We start from the raw sequence: 18769 nt of genomic DNA, 5'->3' as shown, positions 1-18769 counted from the left end.
AGGTCAGAGGTTCAAAATGAGTCTTATGAGGCTAAAATTAAGGTGTCAGCAGGGCTGGTTCTTTCTGGAGGCTTTACAGGAGAGTCTGTTTCCTTGCCTTTTTAACCTTCTAGAGGCCACCCGAATTCCTTGGCTCATGTGTAGCCTTTTCTCCCCCTGTGTGCATGGACCTCTATGCTTCTTCCCCTGATCTTCAGCCTCCTTCTTAATAAGGATTAAGATTATATCAGGCTCATCTGGATAATAAAGGGTAATTTTCCCATCTCAAAATCCCTAACTTGATCATATCTGCAAAGTCCCTTCTGCCATATAAGGTAACATAATCACAGGATCTAGGAATTAGGATCTGAACATCTTTGGGGGTGGGGTAGAACAGGGGGAATCATTTTTCAACCTACATTTTCTTTTAAATGGTTTATTTAAAGGGGCACCAGGGTGGCTCTGTCATTAAGTGTCATTAAGAGCCATTTGGCTCAGGTCATGATCTCACAGTTTGCGAGTTCGAGCCCCATGTTGGGCTCTGTGCTGACAGCTCAGAGCCTGGAGCCTGCTTTGGATTCTGTCTCCCTGTCTCTCCGCCACTCACACTGTCTCTCTCCTTCAAAAATAAATAAACATTAAAAAAAATTAAATGTTTTATTTAAAGAATTGATTTCTTTTAGGCCAGCAAAGGAGAAAAATTAATAAATTAATATATTTTAATTAAATTTTTTAATGTTTATTTATTTTTGAGAGAGAGACTAAGCATGAGCAAGGGAGGGGCAGAGAGAGAGGGAGACAGAATCTGAAGCAGGCTCCAGGCTCTGAGCTGTCAGCATGGAGCCCAACGTGGGGCTCGAACTCATGAGCTGTGAGATCTTGACCTGAGCCAAAGTTAGATGCTTAACCTATTGAGTCATCCAGGTGCCCCAATAAATTCACATTTTTATAAACATGATGCTTTGGTGCCATGGCAATAAAACTGGGAAAACATCACAGTATCTTAAAGGAAAAGTTACTTTCCATTACCACTCAAAATTAATAAGCCTGGTTTTTAAAATCACAGTTAACTAATGTGTTGTCCTTGTTTTAAAATGTATAGTCCTGCATCCCAAGAACCACCTCCACGCCTAACAAATTGGAAAAGATTGGTTACCCTATGGAGGATAAGGCTACACCAATAAATAACTTCACAGTTTATTCAGGAAATTCTTGAAAACCAATTTATCAATTGAACAGCTTGCTCCTCTGGGCAAATAGCTCTATCAGAATGGATTACTTCCTTGGGCAAAAAGGTCACTTACCACTTATTAATATTTTACTTATCGAGACTTGCTTCAAGACCTCATCTATTAAGTTTCTGAGTTTTGCCCAGTCTCAACCAGATTCTCACACTGAAAGACATTCCTTTAACCACTTGAACCCTGATTCCAAAATGCTGTACATCTCTCGCCTGGACCATTCCTTTCTTAGACGCAATGTCCAAGTGGCATTTTTCCCTCAGAGAATGAATGAGAACATCAATACACAGCCAGGCAGCCTTTGACACTCTGCACACACACAAAGCCCGTGCTGTAACTTGTAACCATCATGTAATAAGTATAATAGTTAGGTTACTTGTTCCTAAAATTCAGTGTGATTCTTCGCTCCCAGAATTTTTCACAGCTGTGCACCTGCCTCCCTGAATCCACTGCTACCTTGGTTCATTCCCATACATAGATGTCACATGGCTGAAGGCTGCTGTATTTCCTGCTGTCCTTCTGTGCTGTGATGGTCTCTTGATAGTTCACCTAAACAGTATCTCCCCCAACAAATAACAACTTATTCTGAATAACAGAGAAATTCTAAAAAATGATGGTGTAATATTAAATGCATAAGTTGAAAACAGAAGAATTCTAATTCTTTAACAGCCAAAGTACACAGGGAAACCAAAAGCAAAATATAATACTTTAAATTAAAAGGCATTTTACACTACTTAAGTGCATTTTAAACTATATGAAGTGTACTATATAGAGAGACATAGCAAAGAAATATTTAGGGCTCAGGAATAAAGTTCTGATTTAGTTGCATACAGATAACTCAGTTATTTAAGCTCTTTAATATCTACAGACAAGACATAATTACATTTTCATACAGCTTACAAACCACAATTAAGTACTAGAAATTAAAAATTCACACCACCTGGGTGGCTCAGTCAGTTAGGCGACTTCAGCTCAGGTCATGATCCCACCGTTTGTGAGTTCAAGCCCTGCAACGGGCTCTGTGCCTGTGCTGACAGCTCAGAGCCTGGAGTCTGCTTTGGATTCTGTGTCTCCCTCTCTCTCTGCCCCTCCTTCACTTGCACTCTGTCTCTGTCTCTCTCAGAAATAAATAAACATAAAAAAATTTAAAAAAAATTCACACTATGGTGATAAACTCTGCTTATACAGTTATTGTTATTTGGCAATAATAAATGAAACAAAATTTCATAGATGAGATTTATTACTGAGCCCCAATTATAGTGATTTGGAAAACAGATAAAAATCTACACATGCTACAGGTCCAAAACCCTTGTAAGAGAAATCTAAATTATATGCGGTAAACCCAAGAGAGTAAGAAGACCTTCTTTTCTTATTTGTTGGATAGTCCTAGTTCTAAAATAACCATAAGAAAATTTGATTTTATGTTTGTAATATCATTGTAACATTAATTTACAAAATCTAAAATAGATAACATTTGGTTGTAGTCAAATAAAAACATCAGAGCTCAGTAAAATATACTTTTTTTTTTTTTCAAAGAAAAACTCCAATTGGGTTATTCTCTCATTTATTTATTTTAGTAATTGAGTGGGACTACCTTTTCAAATGAAATAAAATTCTGGACCAAAGTAGCTGAAATGGAACGCCAAAATATATGAGCCATCTGTGACTCTATAAAAATTATTTGTCTTGGGGGCGCCTGGGTGGGTCAGTTGGTTAAGCATCTGTCTCTGGCTCAGGTCATGATCTCATAGTTTGTGGGTTCAAGCCCCACATCACACTCTGCTGACAGCTCAGGGCTGCTTTAGATTCTGTGTGTCTCTCTCTCTGCCCTCCCCCACTCGTACACTGTCTCTTTTTCTCTCAGAAATAAACATTAAAAAAATTATTTGTCTTAAATGTTGACTGTATGCTTCATAATAATCACAATTATTTTTTTTTGTCATAAACATAAGTTCTATGCCAGGAAAAAATGAATGCCTTTCTAAACAGCAAAACAAAACTAAACCCTTAAAACAGTTGCAAATGCACAACTCATTGTAAATATTAAAAATACCATACAGGGGCGCCTGGGTGGCGCAGTCGGTTAAGCGTCCGACTTCAGCCAGGTCACGATCTCGCGGTCCGTGAGTTCGAGCCCCGCGTCAGGCTCTGGGCTGATGGCTCCGAGCCTGGAGCCTGTTTCCGATTCTGTGTCTCCCTCTCTGTCTGCCCCTCCCCCGTTCATGCTCTGTCTCTCTCTGTCCCAAAAATAAATAAAAAACGTTAAAAAAAAAATAATAAAAAAAATAAAAAAAAAATAAAAAAAAAAAATAATAAAAAAAAAAATACCATACAAATTTAACAGCACCGGCACTATATTTTTATTATATAGAAGTTAATTCACAAAAACAACTTCCATTCTTAATGGCACTTTCATACAAGGACTTCATGAAAGAAAAATATTGAGAAGCTCTTGCTGTGAACAAAGAATGGGGTAAGGGCTGCAGGATGAGATGTAGTCTAGTGGCCGGTTCACAACTGCTACCTTCCTTCCTCATTAACACATTCTAGAACAAGGAGCATGATACTGTGCACTCACAAAGTCTTCCATTAGAAGATTTCAGAGCCTTTAGCAAAGCTCCGTCTGCAGCATCCAGCACTGTTAATCCCATTTAGATGTTTTCCTCCTCATATAACTGTGTCCCTCACTATCAATAGCTTCGTAGAGATCCTTTGTATTCTCTTGGGATGCATGTAGATAACCAATATAAGCCACGCAAAGGGAAAGGGTTATCAGTCCAAAAGCCATTACAGGTTTGTTCTGTCAAAGAAAAGAAATTATAAATCCTCATTAAGACTTAATCATTTGAGGAGACCCAAATATCTGTTGTACTTTCCTCCTGATATACCAAGTCTTTACTGCCATACTAGCATTCCTATGGTGATATTTTCCATTATAACAATTTACCCAGTTCTTTATTCAATTAACTCAACTCCTGATAATTCAGAGATTATAGAAGGCTCTTGCTTCTCCTCTCCAGTCTGTCTCCTGCCTACAGCCTCTCAGGCCTGCACCTTCAGAAAGGTGGTAGTTGGGAGAGGGGCGAGGGAAATGAGACACAGAAATGGGTCTAGTGATCAAGTTTTCACTTTTACCTGTGTGACATGGAGAAGTTGCTCAACTTTCCTGAGCTCAAGTTTCCCTACTGGCAAACCTTCAATTAGTTAATCTTATTAAGAAGTGAGGAATGGGGGCGCCTGGGTGGCTCAGTCGGTTAAGCGGCCGATTTCGGCTCAGGTCACGACTCACGGTCCGTGAGTTCGAGCCCCGCGTCGGGCTCTGTGCTGATAGCTCAGAGCCTGGAGCCTGTTTCAGATTCTGTGTCTCCCTCTCTCTGACCCTCCCCCATTCATGCTCTGTCTCTCTCTGTCTCAAAAATAAATAAATGTTGAAAAAAAAAATTAAAAAAAAAAAAAAAAAAAAGAAGTGAGGAATGAAGTATAACATGCTATTCTTCTTGCCTGAGTTCATGGATAACTTGCAAAAAGCCTTCAATTTTCATGTCATATATTAAGTGCGGCAAGAATGACAACACATACACTCTCCTCTGGGTACCTACTGTATAACCTTAAGAAACTGTGTGACTGGAGCAGATACTATGCTGTTATATACTAAGTTTGATTTACTGCTGAAAAGTCCAAGACCCTGAGAGACTAAGCAATATAACTTTGACATTGGGGGGAAAAAAAGCCTTTAAGTATAGGAAAGATGTTTACAATTCCATAGAAATGTTTTGTTTTGTCTATACTATAACTCAGATCTTCCTGTGTGTTCATGCTCCCCAAATGAACCTTTCTTAGGTCAGTGTGAGTGCATGGTAGTGATACAAGTTTCAATTAGCATTTTCTGCTTCTGTAATACTCGCTGTATTAGTACTATTTCAAATCTTAATCATCAAAAGAATAAAGGTCAAACTTTTCAACCTGGATGGACATATAACAAGGCCACAAGCTCAAAGCAGTTTAAATCTATAACTCTTGACATGCACTTGGCAATTAAAACAACATATTAGTTCAAAGGTTTTAAAACATTCTACCTTGATTTAATTACTTGCTTGTTAAATTGACCTATTTAACTTTAAAACAGTTTACACTGGCAACTATGTTATTAAAATTCTAACCAAGGGGCTTGTGCTGACAGCATGGACCCTGCTTGGAATTCTCTCTCTTACTCTCTTTCTCTCTGTCAAAATATATAAACAAACATTTTAAAAATAGATTTACTAAAATGCTAACCAAAGGGTGCTTGGGTAGGTCAGTTGGTTGAGCGTCCGATTCTTGATTTCGGTTCAGGTCATGATCCCTGGGTTGTGGGATCAAGCCCTGTATCAGGCTCCATGCTCAGTGTGGAGCCTGTTTAAGATTCTCTCTCTCTCCCTCTGACCCTCTCCTCTACTCATGCTCTCTCTCTCTAAAATAAAATTAAAATTAAAATCAAATGCTCAGTCCATAGGATTTCTTTAAAATAAATGAATGAATAAATAAAATTCTAACCAAATCCAATACATTTAAATATATAATAATTTGATTTTACTTACATTTATTTAAAAATAAAGTTTATATTTATTTTAAAATAAAACTGGTCAAATATATTCAGTAATTTGCAACAAAAATATAAATGATTAGCTAACTCCCTTACAGTGTACTAGTGTATGTTTTGAAATTTTTCATACTTACAATATACCTTAGGTAAAAATACAATAAAGGCTAGAATTGTAGTCTATAAAAATGATCAGATTTTCATTTTGTTTTATTTCAATGAAAGGTCTTATTTATGTAATAGTACCTGATCAAACAATAAAAATTTCTTTCAAATTGGTGCAAGTATTAAAATAAAATATTAAAGAGGAATTTGAGAAGTTGATCTATCAAAGTGCAACTGTATTCTGTTAAAGTTCTCAAATACCTCAAAATAATTAGTTTTGTATGTATAAACAAATAGCATTTAAGAGATCCCTTTCACCTGCTTTTATCAGAGAGGCCTTATTAGTCAACATAAAATTTTCATGACATAATCAAATGTGACAGGAAAATAAACACTTTCTATTTCTGATAGACTGAACATAATGTCTTATCCTAGGTATATTTCTTACGGGTTTAATGAACAGCTCTGGATTCACAGCCCGAAATAAGGTTGTCGTGCGGACTCCTCTGAGCCCTGGGTTTTTAAAGTCTTTCTCTTTGGGTGGTTCCTTTTTAAAGCCGGGAGACTCTGGTGCTGAAGACATCTTGACTAATGATGATTTATTACCTAGAAGTAAAATAAGAGACTTTTTTTTCTTCACAGTTTTTCTGATAATGTTCTTTAAAAAAAAAAAAAAAAAAAAAGCATTCTACATGCATTCCTTTTTTTGAATTCCAGTCCAGATACATACCTAGAGTGATTGTCAATTATTTTATTACTTCATATAGCATGTACTTTGTAAATGGTACTCTAAATTTTATTTGATAAAATCATTATTTTTGATCTCTTAGAACAAGTGAGGTGGGCAAAAGTTGTGTTCCTACTTTCACAGAAGCCTGGAGAATTGTTCTTGGTCTGAATCACATTGTATCCTGTTATATAAAGAGGAAGCTAAGGGTAGGAGGGGCCAGTGGATAATCCATACCCTTCTTTATTTCCTCCCATTTTCACTCTTCTTCACTTTCCAACAGCTTTGAAAGAACAGTGGCATTTTTCAATTTCTCCTACAGCTTCACCCCTGGCCCATGCTCATCAGCCTTCTTCTGGGGGACCGACCTAAGCATGAGTACCAAGCAGTAAGGGTAAGTAGCTATTTTCACTCCTCATTTGCCTGTCAGTGACTTTTTGGGAAGGACTGCTCTGCTATCTCAAGGTGAATATCCATTTTCCTCTTAATTATTCTAACTCTATCCTATTAAATCCCAATGTGTCTTTTGGTTTATGGTTCTGCCAGCTGGAGTGTCAACATTTTGTGAATATTTTTCTCTTCTAGGTACTATTAGGCAAAAGCTTATTCTTATCATTCCTGCCACCTAATGCTGGAGAGAGGTGTGGGAGGGTTGGAAGGAAAGAGGTAGGAAAAGAAAGCTTCCCAAGGTGGAAATTAATGACAATGTAATAAAATGTTCTGGGGAAATGCTGTAACCCTACCATACAGTAAATGTTATGAAACAAGAGTCAAACATTCACATTTAAACACTCACTGGGGCTTTGTTCATACAAGTATTCTTTAAGTTTTCCATTTTACAGACTTTATAAAGGCAATATTTTTGCAACTTTATTAGTTATGGAGAAAATTAGTTCAGTTTTTTCAAAACTGTCTTTGTTGAAGTGGTTAGTTCATCTATACCACTTAATTGCATAAACACCTCATCAGGAACACCTACGTGAAGGGAAAGGACTTCTCAATGCTTTCTACACTTGCTAGGGCTTCTGAAATGTTCACTGTTTCCTATTCCTTCATCCACTGGATGATGGTTTTCATTGTTGTCACGATATTCAACATCACTTTCTGGTTCCACTTTGATATTACTTAGCACTCATATATCAATTTTAGGATTTGCTAACTCTTGGAAAATAGTTCATAGTTCAACTGCTATCTCTAGCCACAGAGTCTTTAAAATCAAACTGGTCTGGGAGATGAATTTCCCAAAATTCCCAAAATTTCACTATGTGGATGGCTCTACAGACCACCAGGTCTCAGCAATCATGCCAATAGCTTGCTTCATTTTATTTTCACAGTTTTCCCTTCATCATCCAGATTTAGAAAGAGTTGTTTCAGCAGTGTGCTTTCACTGTGAAAATTAACCCCCATCTTATGGGTGTAGAATGGCTGTGCAGTTCAATGGGAAAAACTCAACACATGCATGATCTAAGCATAGGAGTGTGTTGTAGGCAGAGCAACCGACTGTCTATCAGCAGGAGGATATTGTATTTTGCTCCTTTCATTCTCTTGCCAGCATTTCTCATTCATTAAATAAATGTTCATCCTATAGGTATATGTACTGGCTTGATAATCATAGGGAAGCAAATAAGCATTTCCGAAGCACTGAAGGTAAACTACTTGCCAATGACAAGTAGTCTCACCTTTTCTGTCCAAGATGCATTCAGCAGAATAGAACAATCATCAGTCTTTGTTTACTTCTTTTGCAAAGTCCACCCTGGGCATGACATATATGAGGTAGCAATTCATAGAACACTTCATCAGCATTTCAAACATCAGTCAAGCTGTAACTAGCAATTGTTTTGTTGTTGTTGTTTTATTTCTCTTGTATGCAAGTTACTCATTTTCTCCACTGGAACAGTGTTTTGTTTTGTTTTTTTTTTCACTACAGACAACTTCTGAAACAATTCCATAACATGCCTGGTATTTGTTCAGTCAGCATATACTTGCTTGAAACTCATCATGCCCAAAGGTGGCAAAAAATCCACTGCTTCCTGCTGACCAGGAAGTCCGTCGACATGCCCATTTCCTGTATTAACTTCCTGATACCACACAAAACCAGCTGTAACGGGGACTTGGCATATGCTTCTGCGTTAGGCCCAGAATCCCTATAACTTCCTCCTCATTTATGGTCTTAGCTTTCAATAATGTCAACAATACAGGGGGAGGGATGTAAAATTCCTTTGCTACTCCTCCTTTCTTATGAGAACAAACTACTCCTGTTGCTTTCTTTTTCTTCTATGAAAACTGCTGACATTTCTTCTTTCCCTCTCAACCATGAGAGCAGGGTAGATGGTATGTGCAAACGTATTTAGAATTTAAGTAACACATGGTGGTCACCAGATGCCTAAGCTAGGTGCCAGTGATGTTTCCACTTAAGCTAATAACATGATTGACTGTAATGTGAGGGAAAAAATATCAGAAAGAAGCAATCATTAAAGTGGAAGTGATATTACAGTCTGTAAATCAGCCATGCCCATAAAAAAATGTGAGGCAGGAAACAGTTAACACAATATCCACGCTGTTAGGACTGAATCACAGCCTCACAGTATACCCCTAATTGAAACTGGGGCATTAGATAAAAATAGTAGGAAGGCCTGAAAAAGCAAATATACAAAGGTAAGTCATTATAACCATAAACTGACAAAGAGACATTTTCCTTCAATTATTGAGAAATTGCTGCATGTATTTAAAACAAAGATAACCAGTAGAATATGGTTTAAAATTGTCTAGTGGGAAGAAAAACAAGGTAATGGGGAAGGTGGGTATAGACAGCACATACTGTAGAGCACAGAAGGGCCCTCAGACCGCAGTTATCACACACACACTCTGTGTTGATGAAAATGTGCCAAGAATTGAGGATGATTAACTCAATACTTACCTCAAGTCCAAAAAATGAGAGAGAGAGAGGGAGGGAAATTTCACTATTTTAAAGTCAAAGGGATATAGTAATGTTCGATGTCAAAATTCAACCTATATGAAATGTTTATAAAAACTATAGGGGCACCTGGGTGGCTCAGTCGGTTAAGCGTCGACTTCAGCTGAGGTCATGATCTCGCTGTCCGTGAGTTCGAGCCCCATGTCAGGCTCTGTGCTGACAGCTCAGAGCCTGGAGACTGTTTCAGATTCTGTGTCTCCCTCTCTCTCTGACCCTCCCCCATTCATGCTCTGTCTTTGTCTGTCTCAAAAATAAACATTAAAACAAAATTAAAAAAAAAAACTACAGATTAAGAGTGTTCTCACATGAATTGTAATGACTTCATTTTAGTTGCAAGATTCCTTGGTCTCCTCTCTTCCTTAGCAGAACCTGTTTGCTTTGTAATGAATCAAGGAAATAAGCAACCAAGGCAGTATTCCTTATATTACAATCTCCAGACATCCATATTCGCCTTAACAATTCACTATGTATGTTAAACTTTTTACCAGAAATGACAATTAAAGAATACCTGGGCTGGGGTGCCTGGGTGGCTCAATCGGTTGACCATCTGACTTCAGCTCAGGTCATGATCTCACAGATCATGAATTTGAGCCCCGCGTCAGGCTCTGGGCTGACAGCTCAGCTTTGGATTCTGTGTCTCCCTCTCTCTCTGCCCCTTCTCCACTCACATTCAGTCTCTGTGTCTCTCTCAAAAATAAATAAAACATAAAAAAAAAAATATATCTGGGCTAGAAGCCACCAGAAGTGTTTATTAAAGGGACATTTACAAATTAAGGGATTACCTACTACACTATATGCTGTATTTTAAAGATTTCATATACCATAATTTCCATTGTTTATGATACTTTCTGCAGAGTATATAAGTAACATTTTCCGTTATATATCAGCCTTTTATCAGACAACATTTTCTATTATATATCAGTCTTTAAATAAGACAGCTTGGGGCGCCTGGGTGGCTCAGTTGGTTAAGCGTCCAACTTTGGCTCAGGTCATGACCTCATGGTTCGTGAGTTCTAGCCCCACGTTGGGCTCTCTGCTGAAAGCTCACAGCCGGGAGTCTGCTTTGGATTCTGTGTCTCCCTCTCTCTCTGCCCCTCCACCCGCCCACACTCTGTCTCTTTCTCTCTCAAAAATAAACTTAAAAAAAAAAAAAAGACAACTCAATTTTATTGCTTGTTTAATGAGCCACAGTCACTGAAGATGTGACAATAGTTCTCCCAAAATTATATGAATTTGTTTATACCATCTATTGAACTAACAAAAAAAATCTTAAGAACCTTCTATACTTTAAATAAAAAATGTAGATTACTGAGGCCAAAATGGGCTTTAGTAGCCAAGAATTCGTTATATATAATAGAAGAAACAAAACACCACAAAATCTTTTCCATGTGTAAAGTTCTTTAGAATCTCTTCACATGCCTGACCCACAAAGATCTACATACATGGCTGGAGTAGAAATTCAAGATATGTTGGTTGAATAAGCACAGTATATAGAGTATAAAGCCTTAGTTGTTTATTCACAGATATGTTCATTGTCAAAACTCTTTGGGAAAACAAATATCTACATCAAAAGTAAACTTTTTTTTTTTATTGATTTGATTGATTTTTTTCAAATGTTTATTCATTTCTGAGAGAGAGAGAGAGAGAGACAGAGTATGAGCTGGGGAAGAGCAGAGAGAGAGGGAGACACAGAATCCGAAGCAGGCTCCAGGCTCTGAGTGGTCAGCACATAACCCGATGTGGGGCTCGAACCCATGAGCAGTGAGACCATGACCTGAGCTGAAGTTGGAGGCTCAACCAACTGAACCACCCAGGCGCCCCCACCAAAAGTAAACTTTTAGTGTAGAACTAAAAGCTGACTCATGGTATTGGCATAAAAACAGACACATAGACCAATGGAATAGAATAGAAACCCCAGAACTAGACCCACAAACGTATGGCCAACTCATCTTTGACAAAGCAGGAAAGAACATCCAACGGAAAAAAGACAGTCTCTTTAACAAATGGTGCTGGGAGAACTGGACAGCAACATGCAGAAGGTTGAAACTAGACCACTTTCTCACACCATTCACAAAAATAAACTCAAAATGGATAAAGGACCTGAATGTGAGACAGGAAACCATCAAAACCTTAGAGGAGAAAGCAGGAAAAGACCTCTCTGACCTCAGCCGTAGCAATCTCTTACTCGGCACATCCCCAAAGGCAAGGGAATTAAAAGCAAAAGTGAATTACTGGGACCTTATGAAGATAAAAAGCTTCTGCACAGCAAAGGAAACAACCAACAAAACTAAAAGGCAACCAACGGAATGGGAAAAGATATTTGCAAATGACACATCGGACAAAGGGCTAGTATCCAAAATCTATAAAGAGCTCATCAAACTCCACACCCGAAAAACAAATAACCCAGTGAAGAAATGGGCAGAAAACATGAATAGACACTTCTCTAAAGAAGACACCCGGATGGCCAACAGGCACATGAAAAGATGTTCAACGTCGCTCCTTATCAGGGAAATACAAATCAAAACCACACTCAGATATCACCTCACGCCAGTCAGAGTGGCCAAAATGAAGAAATCAGGAGACTACAGATGCTGGAGAGGATGTGGAGAAACAGGAACCCTCTTGCACTGTTGGTGGGAATGCAAATTGGTGCAGCCGCTCTGGAAAGCAGTGTGGAGGTTCCTCAGAAAATTAAAAATAGACCTACCCTATGACCCAGCAATAGCACTGCTAGGAATTTACCCAAGGGATACAGGAGTACTGATGCATAGGGGCACCTGTACCCCAATGTTTATAGCGGCACTCTCAACAATAGCCAAATTATGGAAAGAGCCTAAATGTCCATCAACTGATGAATGGATAAAGAAATTGTGGTTTATATACACAATGGAATACTACGTGGCAATGAGAAAAAATGAAATATGGCCTTTTGTAGCAACATGGATGGAACTGGAGAGTGTGATGCTAAGTGAAATAAGCCATACAGAGAAAGACAGATACCATATGGTTTCACTCTTATGTGGATCCTGAGAAACATAACAGAAACCCATGGGGGAGGGGAAGGAAAAAAAAAAAAAAAAAAAAAAAAGAGGCTAGAGTGGGAGAGAGCCAAAGCATAAGAGACTGTTAAAAACTGAGAACAAACTGAGGGTTGATGGGGGGTGGGAGGGAGGGCAGGGTGGGTGATGGGTATTGAGGAGGGCACCTTTTGGGATGAGCACTGGGTGTTGTATGGAAACCAATTTGACAGTAAATTTCATATATTAAAAAAAAAAAAAAAAAAAAAAGCTGACTAGCTATTTTCAAGTGCACAGCTAATATAAATTCCACTTTTAAAAGCTGCGAAACTCATCAAAAATTCAAAGCACAGCAATAATCTATTTGGACATTACCACTCAAATGAACTGTACTTAAGACAAAAATATCTATTGAACATCTAGCACACTTCTTTCAGAACTTCTTGTCTTCTCATCACTTTCTCCAACTTTTTTCCTTACTCTTTGTTTCCTACCGCAAGTAACCAGCACTTGCTTATTTGCTTATATTACATATTATATATGATATTGACCAATCTCTAGTTATACTCACTTTTTAAAAAAATTTTATATATATGATATTGGTTTTCTTTTTCAAAGAATTTTATATATATGATATTGGTTTTCTTTTTCAAAATTTTATATTATATATGATATTGACCAATCTCTAGTTATACTCACTTTTTTTTTTTATTTTTTTTAACATTTATTTATTTTTGAGACAGAGGGAGACAGAGCATGAATGGGGGAGTGTCAGAGAGAGGGAGACACAGAATCTGAAACAGGCTCCAGGCTCTGAGCTGTCAGCACAGAGCCCGACGTGGGGCTCAAACTAACGGACCGCGAGATCATGACCTGAGCCAAAGTCAGCCGCTCAACCGACTGAGCCACCAGGCGCCCCTATACTCACTTTTTAAGAAAAAGTTTATGTATTTATTTTGAGAGAGAGCAGAGGAGAGGACAGAGAGAGAGGGAGAGAGAATCCCAAGCAGACTCTTCAGTGTCAGCGCAGAGCCTGACATGGGGCTGCAACTCACAAACCATGGGATCTTGACCTGAGCCGAAATCAAGTTGGAAACTTAACCAACTGAACCACCCAGGTGCCCCTAGTTATACTCACTTTCAAGATAGGTTTATTTTTAAGCTAAGGGAAGAAATTTCATGTACAGTGTTAAAAAGGGAATCATACAAAACAAACACACAGAGTCTGGCAGGGATGATGGAAACTTGGCATTGTACTGCTCCTGGCTAAGCAATTTGGTGATTAGTTTGTGTGTGGGCCCACTTGGAAAATACTCCATAAATCAGGTATCCATAGGGCCACCCTGGTTGGTGAAATCTGTCCAGGAGCCCCTACTCTTATTTCTTCTTCATCTTTCCATCACTCATTTCTTGTTCCCTTATTGACAAATGATAAAAAAACTGTTGTTTCTAAATTTTAAAGAAATAGAGTAGGATTTTTCATACGTATCTGTATAAATGATGTAAATTAAGCTGCATTTACTTCATATGTCCCACCCTGCTAAAAAGTTCTTTACCTTTTTCTTCTGCCCATCCTCTTGTGAAGGAAATATGAAGAGATAAAGGGTGCAACTCCATGAGGGTCATTCACACCTCAAAGTGTGAGGATGGTGCCCTCCTGGAATTAATAATACAAAATGTGTGAGGCTGTATAAGATAGTCCAAGATAGTGCTAGACAGAGTCAGGACTGGTCGTTTTTTTGTTTGTTTTGTTTTAAGCAGGCTTCAGCACAGAGCCCAATGTGGGGCTTGAACTCACAACCCTGAGATCAAGACCTGAGCTGAGATCAAGCAAGAGTCAGAGGCTCAACTGACTGAGTCACTAAGGTGCCCCAGGACTGCTCATTTTTTGATGATTTTCCTTCCTTTAGTAAAATTCTTCCTCAGGGGGATGATCCAGAATGTATCTGGCAACTGACATAAAACAATTCTTTGACCTAAAACTGGCATGACTGTCTATATTATATTATATATGGAAATTAGACCAAGATAAAAAGACTATGAGTTACTTTAGGGAAAAATTTAATCTTCAGGTATTCATTTTTGAAATCAGCATCTCAATAGGAGATGCCAAAACAGAATTATCAGAATTACAGCATGTTAGTGAGAAGGAACCTTAGCAATAATCAGAGCCTTTCCTTTAACACTTAGGGAATTATATAAACCTAACCAAAAAGATGAAAAATCTATACAATGAAATCTATAGAAAGCCTATGAAAGAAATTGAAGAAGACACACAAAAAAATGGAAAAATACTTCATGCTCATGGACTGGAAGAACAAGTATTGTTAAAATGTCAATACTATCCAAAGCAATCTATATATTCAATGAAATCCCTATCAAAGTAACACTAGCATTCTTCACAGAGCTAGAACAAACAATCCTAAAATTTGTATGGAACCAGAAAAGACCCCAAATAACCAAAGTAATATTGAAAAAGAAAACCAAAGCTGGAGGCATCACAATCCCAGACTTCAAGATGTATTACAAAGCTGTAATCATCAAAAAGGTATGGTACTGGCACAAAAACAGACATAGATCAGTGAAATAAAATAGATAACCCAGAAATGGACCCACAAACGTATGGCCAACTAATCTTTGACAAAGCAGAAAAGAATATCCAGTGGAAAACAGTCTCTTCAGCAAATGGTTTTGGGAAAACTGGACAGCGACATGCAGAAGAATGAACCTAGACCACTTTCTTACACCATACCCCAAAATAATAAACTCAAAATGGAGGAAAGACCTAAATATAAGACAGGAAACCATCAAAATCCTAGAGGAGAAAGCAGGCAAAAACCTCTTTGATCTTGGCCACAACAACTTCTTACTCGACATGCCTCCGGAGGCAAGTGAAACAAAAGCAAAAATGTACTACTAGGACCTCATCAAAATAAAAAGCTTCTGCACAGCAAAGGAAACAATCAACAAAACTAAAAGGCAACAGACAGAATGGGAGAAGATATTGCAAATGACATACCAGATAAAGGGTTAGTATCCAAAATCTATGAAGAACTTATCAAACTCGACACCCAAAAAACAAATAATCCAGCGAAGAAATGGGCAAAAGACATGAAAAGACGCTTTTCCAAAGAAGACAACCAGATGGCTAACAGACACATAAAAAAATGCTCAACATCACTCATCATCAGGGACATACAATTAAAACCACAATGAGATACCACCTCACACCAGTCAGAATGGCTAAATTATCAATTCAGGCAACAACATGTGTTGGCAAGAATGCAGAGAAAGAGGATCTCTTTTGCACTGCTGGTGGGAATGCAAACTGGTGTAGCCACTCTGGAAGACATTAAGGAGGTTTCTCAAAAAATTAAAAATAGAACTACCCTATGACCCAGCAATTGCACTACTATTTATCAAAGGGTTACAGGTGTGCTGTTTTGAAGGGGCACATGCACCCCAATGTTTATAGCAGTGCTACTGACAATAGCCAAAGTATGGAAACAGCCCAAGTGTCCACTGACGGATGAATGGATAAAGAAGATGTGGTATACACATACAATGGAATATCACTCAGCAATCAAAAAGAATGAAATCTTGCCATCTGCAAGTACGTGGATGGAACTAGAGGGTATTATGCTAAGCAAAATAAATCAGTCAGAGAAAGACAAGTATCATATGACTCCACCCATATGTGGAATTTAAGATACAAAACAGATGAACATACGGGAAGGGAAGTAAAAATAATATAAAAACAGGGAGGGGGACAAAACATAAGAGATTCTTTTTTAGTATAAATGCTGCCAAAGTGAGCACAAGAGACTCTTAAAGACAGAGAACAAACTGATGGTTGCTGGAGGGGCTATGGGTGGGGGATGGGCTAAATGGGTAAGGGGCGTTACAGAAGGCACTTGTTTGGATAAGCACTGGGTGTTATACATAGGGGATGAATCACTGGAATCTACTGCTGAAATCATTATTGCACTATATGCTAATTAACTTGGATGTAAATTAAAAACAAATTAATTTAAAAATATTTAGGGAATTATAAAATTGACATAATAATGAGATATAAAATACACTTGTTATTTTAGTTTCATATACCATCCTATCTTAATATGTAAGAAAAAACATTTGAAGTCTGGAACAAAACACCTTAAAAATAATTTAAATTAGAATAAACAAGTTTGGGTTAGAATCAAAGGGCTTTATGTCTTGAGGGGAGGTAGCATAGCCTCAAATTACAACTTTATTATTTATAAGCTGGAGGTCTTCAAATAAGTGACAACCTCTGTGGGCCTCAGTTTCCACCTAAAGGGGTAAAGTTATCTTACTGCATAGAACTGCTCTGTAGATTGAGATAACATTTTTTTTAGATAATATTTTTTTAAAAGATATAACAGATGTTCAGTAAATGGTCGCCATTATCATGCTTACCATCTAGTCCAATTCCTTTTTTTTTTTTTTTTTTTTAACAGAGAAACCTAGACCCAAAGAGATTGTGTCTTTGCCATTAGGAGTAAGATAATCCAGGTCTCTCAATGTCCAAGCCCACCCCTATTCCACCACTTGACCTCACCTTACTTCAAAATCGATAAGACGTTGCATCTACCAGTTATTGCCAGAATTATGAAACATAAAATTGCAATCACTTAAATGTTTTAAATGGATTCCGTATTTGTTGTTTTTGGTGTAAAAAAAAATACTGTTTAAAAAGTATCTTTCCATCTCTTGAATTTACTTTACCTGAGTAAGGGAGAAAGATTTTCACAATGGCCTAGTTACAATCTGAGGGCTGTAAAGTATTATTAAGGTCTACTATCCTCCCCATACTGTGGTACCTACATTACAGCTGGTTATTTCTCGAAGACAGATGCATCTGAAGCCTCCAGAAAAAGAAACTGCATTCAATTAAGTTTCAGACACGGTGTTGCAAAGTGGAACATAAGACTTTTTAACACAGTTACTAAAGGAAAGAGCACCTCCAGTGAAAACAATTACACCACCATTTCCCCCTAAACAGGAGTTTGGTGAGCAGGGACACCAAGTGACTGTACAGGAAATGGGAGGGTTCTTGGGGTGGAGGTGTCCGTGGACAGGGCACTGACCAGAGGCCCGGGCTCCTAGCACGTAAGGGGCGGGAAATAGGTCCTGTGGAGCCACAGATCCCCGAGACCGCTCAGAGCGCCCACGGAGTGCCGAGGGGTCGGGGTGCTCGGGAGAACGCCGTCAGGTCCAACGCACCTGGGAGTAAGGCCGCAGGGCGGCCGGGCCCGCCAAGACCTGGCACCAGCGCGCGGTGGGGCTGCCGTCCTGTTCCTGCAGGCAGCCCGCGGCCCCGCCACCGGTCACCCGCCGCCGAACACCTACCCCGAGGTCACCTGCTCCCTCTCCGCTCCGCCTCGTCTCTGCCGGCGGGAGAGAGCGGCCCAGCGCACCCAGCCGGGTCAGCGCCACAGCGGCCCCTACAGCCTGGAGGCTGCGACGCCTAGGCTCGTGGGCTGTGGGACCCAGGCCAGCCCTGCTTGGGTACCTCCTACGCCCTGGGGCCGCCTGCGGATTTGCCTGCTGGAGTTTGCAAGGGGCGTGTTTAGCGTCTTCCTTTTTTACCTTTAGTTTTCAGCCTCTTACGGTTCAAATAACCTTCCAGTTTCATGTGTCTGTGTTTTGTATAAATAAAAGGAGACATCATCTAGAAACATATACATTTATTTAATGGAAGGGGAAAGCATTCTGAATCGGGGGAGAAGGCTGGGATTTGGTATCCTCCTTGCCCAGATTTTAGAGGCACAGTCATTCAAATGTGCAGTTAATACTCTGCCGTTCTACTAGTGCCTTGACATTTCAAGATAGAAGACATTTGTAGCTATGGTTGTGATAAGAATAGATTAAGGTTGTTGGTCTGCACGTACTTTCCCGATTTTAAAGTTTGTTGGTATAGCAGTTGTATTAAACAAAATAGAATAGCAGTATTACAGGAGGCTGGGAGAGACGCTGGTCCTTGTCTCACAGAGTGGAAGAATGAATCTGGTGGATAACAGAGAGTGAGCAAAGCAGTGAGTTTATTGAGAAAGCATGAAGCTCTCAAGAGTGAGAGGGGTCTTGACTGGGTAGTTAGGGAGGATTTTTGTCCCCTTTTATTGG

At 38.9% G+C, this 18769-nt stretch overlaps 1 protein-coding gene across 6 annotated transcripts; it reads right to left on the bottom strand.

Annotated features, from left to right (window-relative positions):
• Nucleotides 1–3556: 3556 nt before the first annotated feature.
• SMIM8 (small integral membrane protein 8) lies at nucleotides 3557–18118 on the bottom strand. 6 transcript variants are annotated; one of them, XM_078447127.1, is made up of 3 exons: nucleotides 18007–18118; nucleotides 6353–6510; nucleotides 3557–4020 (listed from the first exon to the last, which is right to left on the bottom strand). In XM_078447127.1, exons 2-3 carry the CDS (start codon nucleotides 6485–6487, stop codon nucleotides 3862–3864), a joined length of 294 nt encoding a protein of 97 aa, XP_078303253.1. In that variant the 5' UTR covers nucleotides 6488–6510; nucleotides 18007–18118; the 3' UTR covers nucleotides 3557–3861. The 6 variants fall into 6 exon arrangements, with proteins under 6 accessions (XP_078303253.1, XP_078303256.1, XP_078303252.1 ...); XM_078447130.1 differs by having other exon boundaries at nucleotides 17996–18066; XM_078447126.1 differs by lacking the exon at nucleotides 18007–18118 and adding an exon at nucleotides 17870–18000.
• Nucleotides 18119–18769: the final 651 nt, after the last annotated feature.

The sequence above is a fragment of the Panthera onca genome, chromosome B2 (genome assembly GCF_046562875.1).
Source record: "Panthera onca isolate mPanOnc1 chromosome B2, mPanOnc1 haplotype 2, whole genome shotgun sequence".
Taxonomy (NCBI): domain Eukaryota; kingdom Metazoa; phylum Chordata; class Mammalia; order Carnivora; family Felidae; genus Panthera; species Panthera onca.
The sequence above is the reverse complement of the archived record's forward strand: the minus strand, read 5'-3'. Positions and strand labels throughout refer to the sequence as shown.

Bases quoted from the DNA above. Each gene is read 5' to 3' on its own strand.
- SMIM8 (XM_078447127.1), bottom strand. From the start codon at position 6,487: ATGTCTTCAGCACCAGAGTCTCCCGGCTTTAAAAAGGAACCACCCAAA. The intron at 4,021-6,352 runs GTAAGAAATATA...TTTCTTTGACAG, and splicing joins CAGAGCTGTTCATTAAACCC to AACAAACCTGTAATGGCTTT.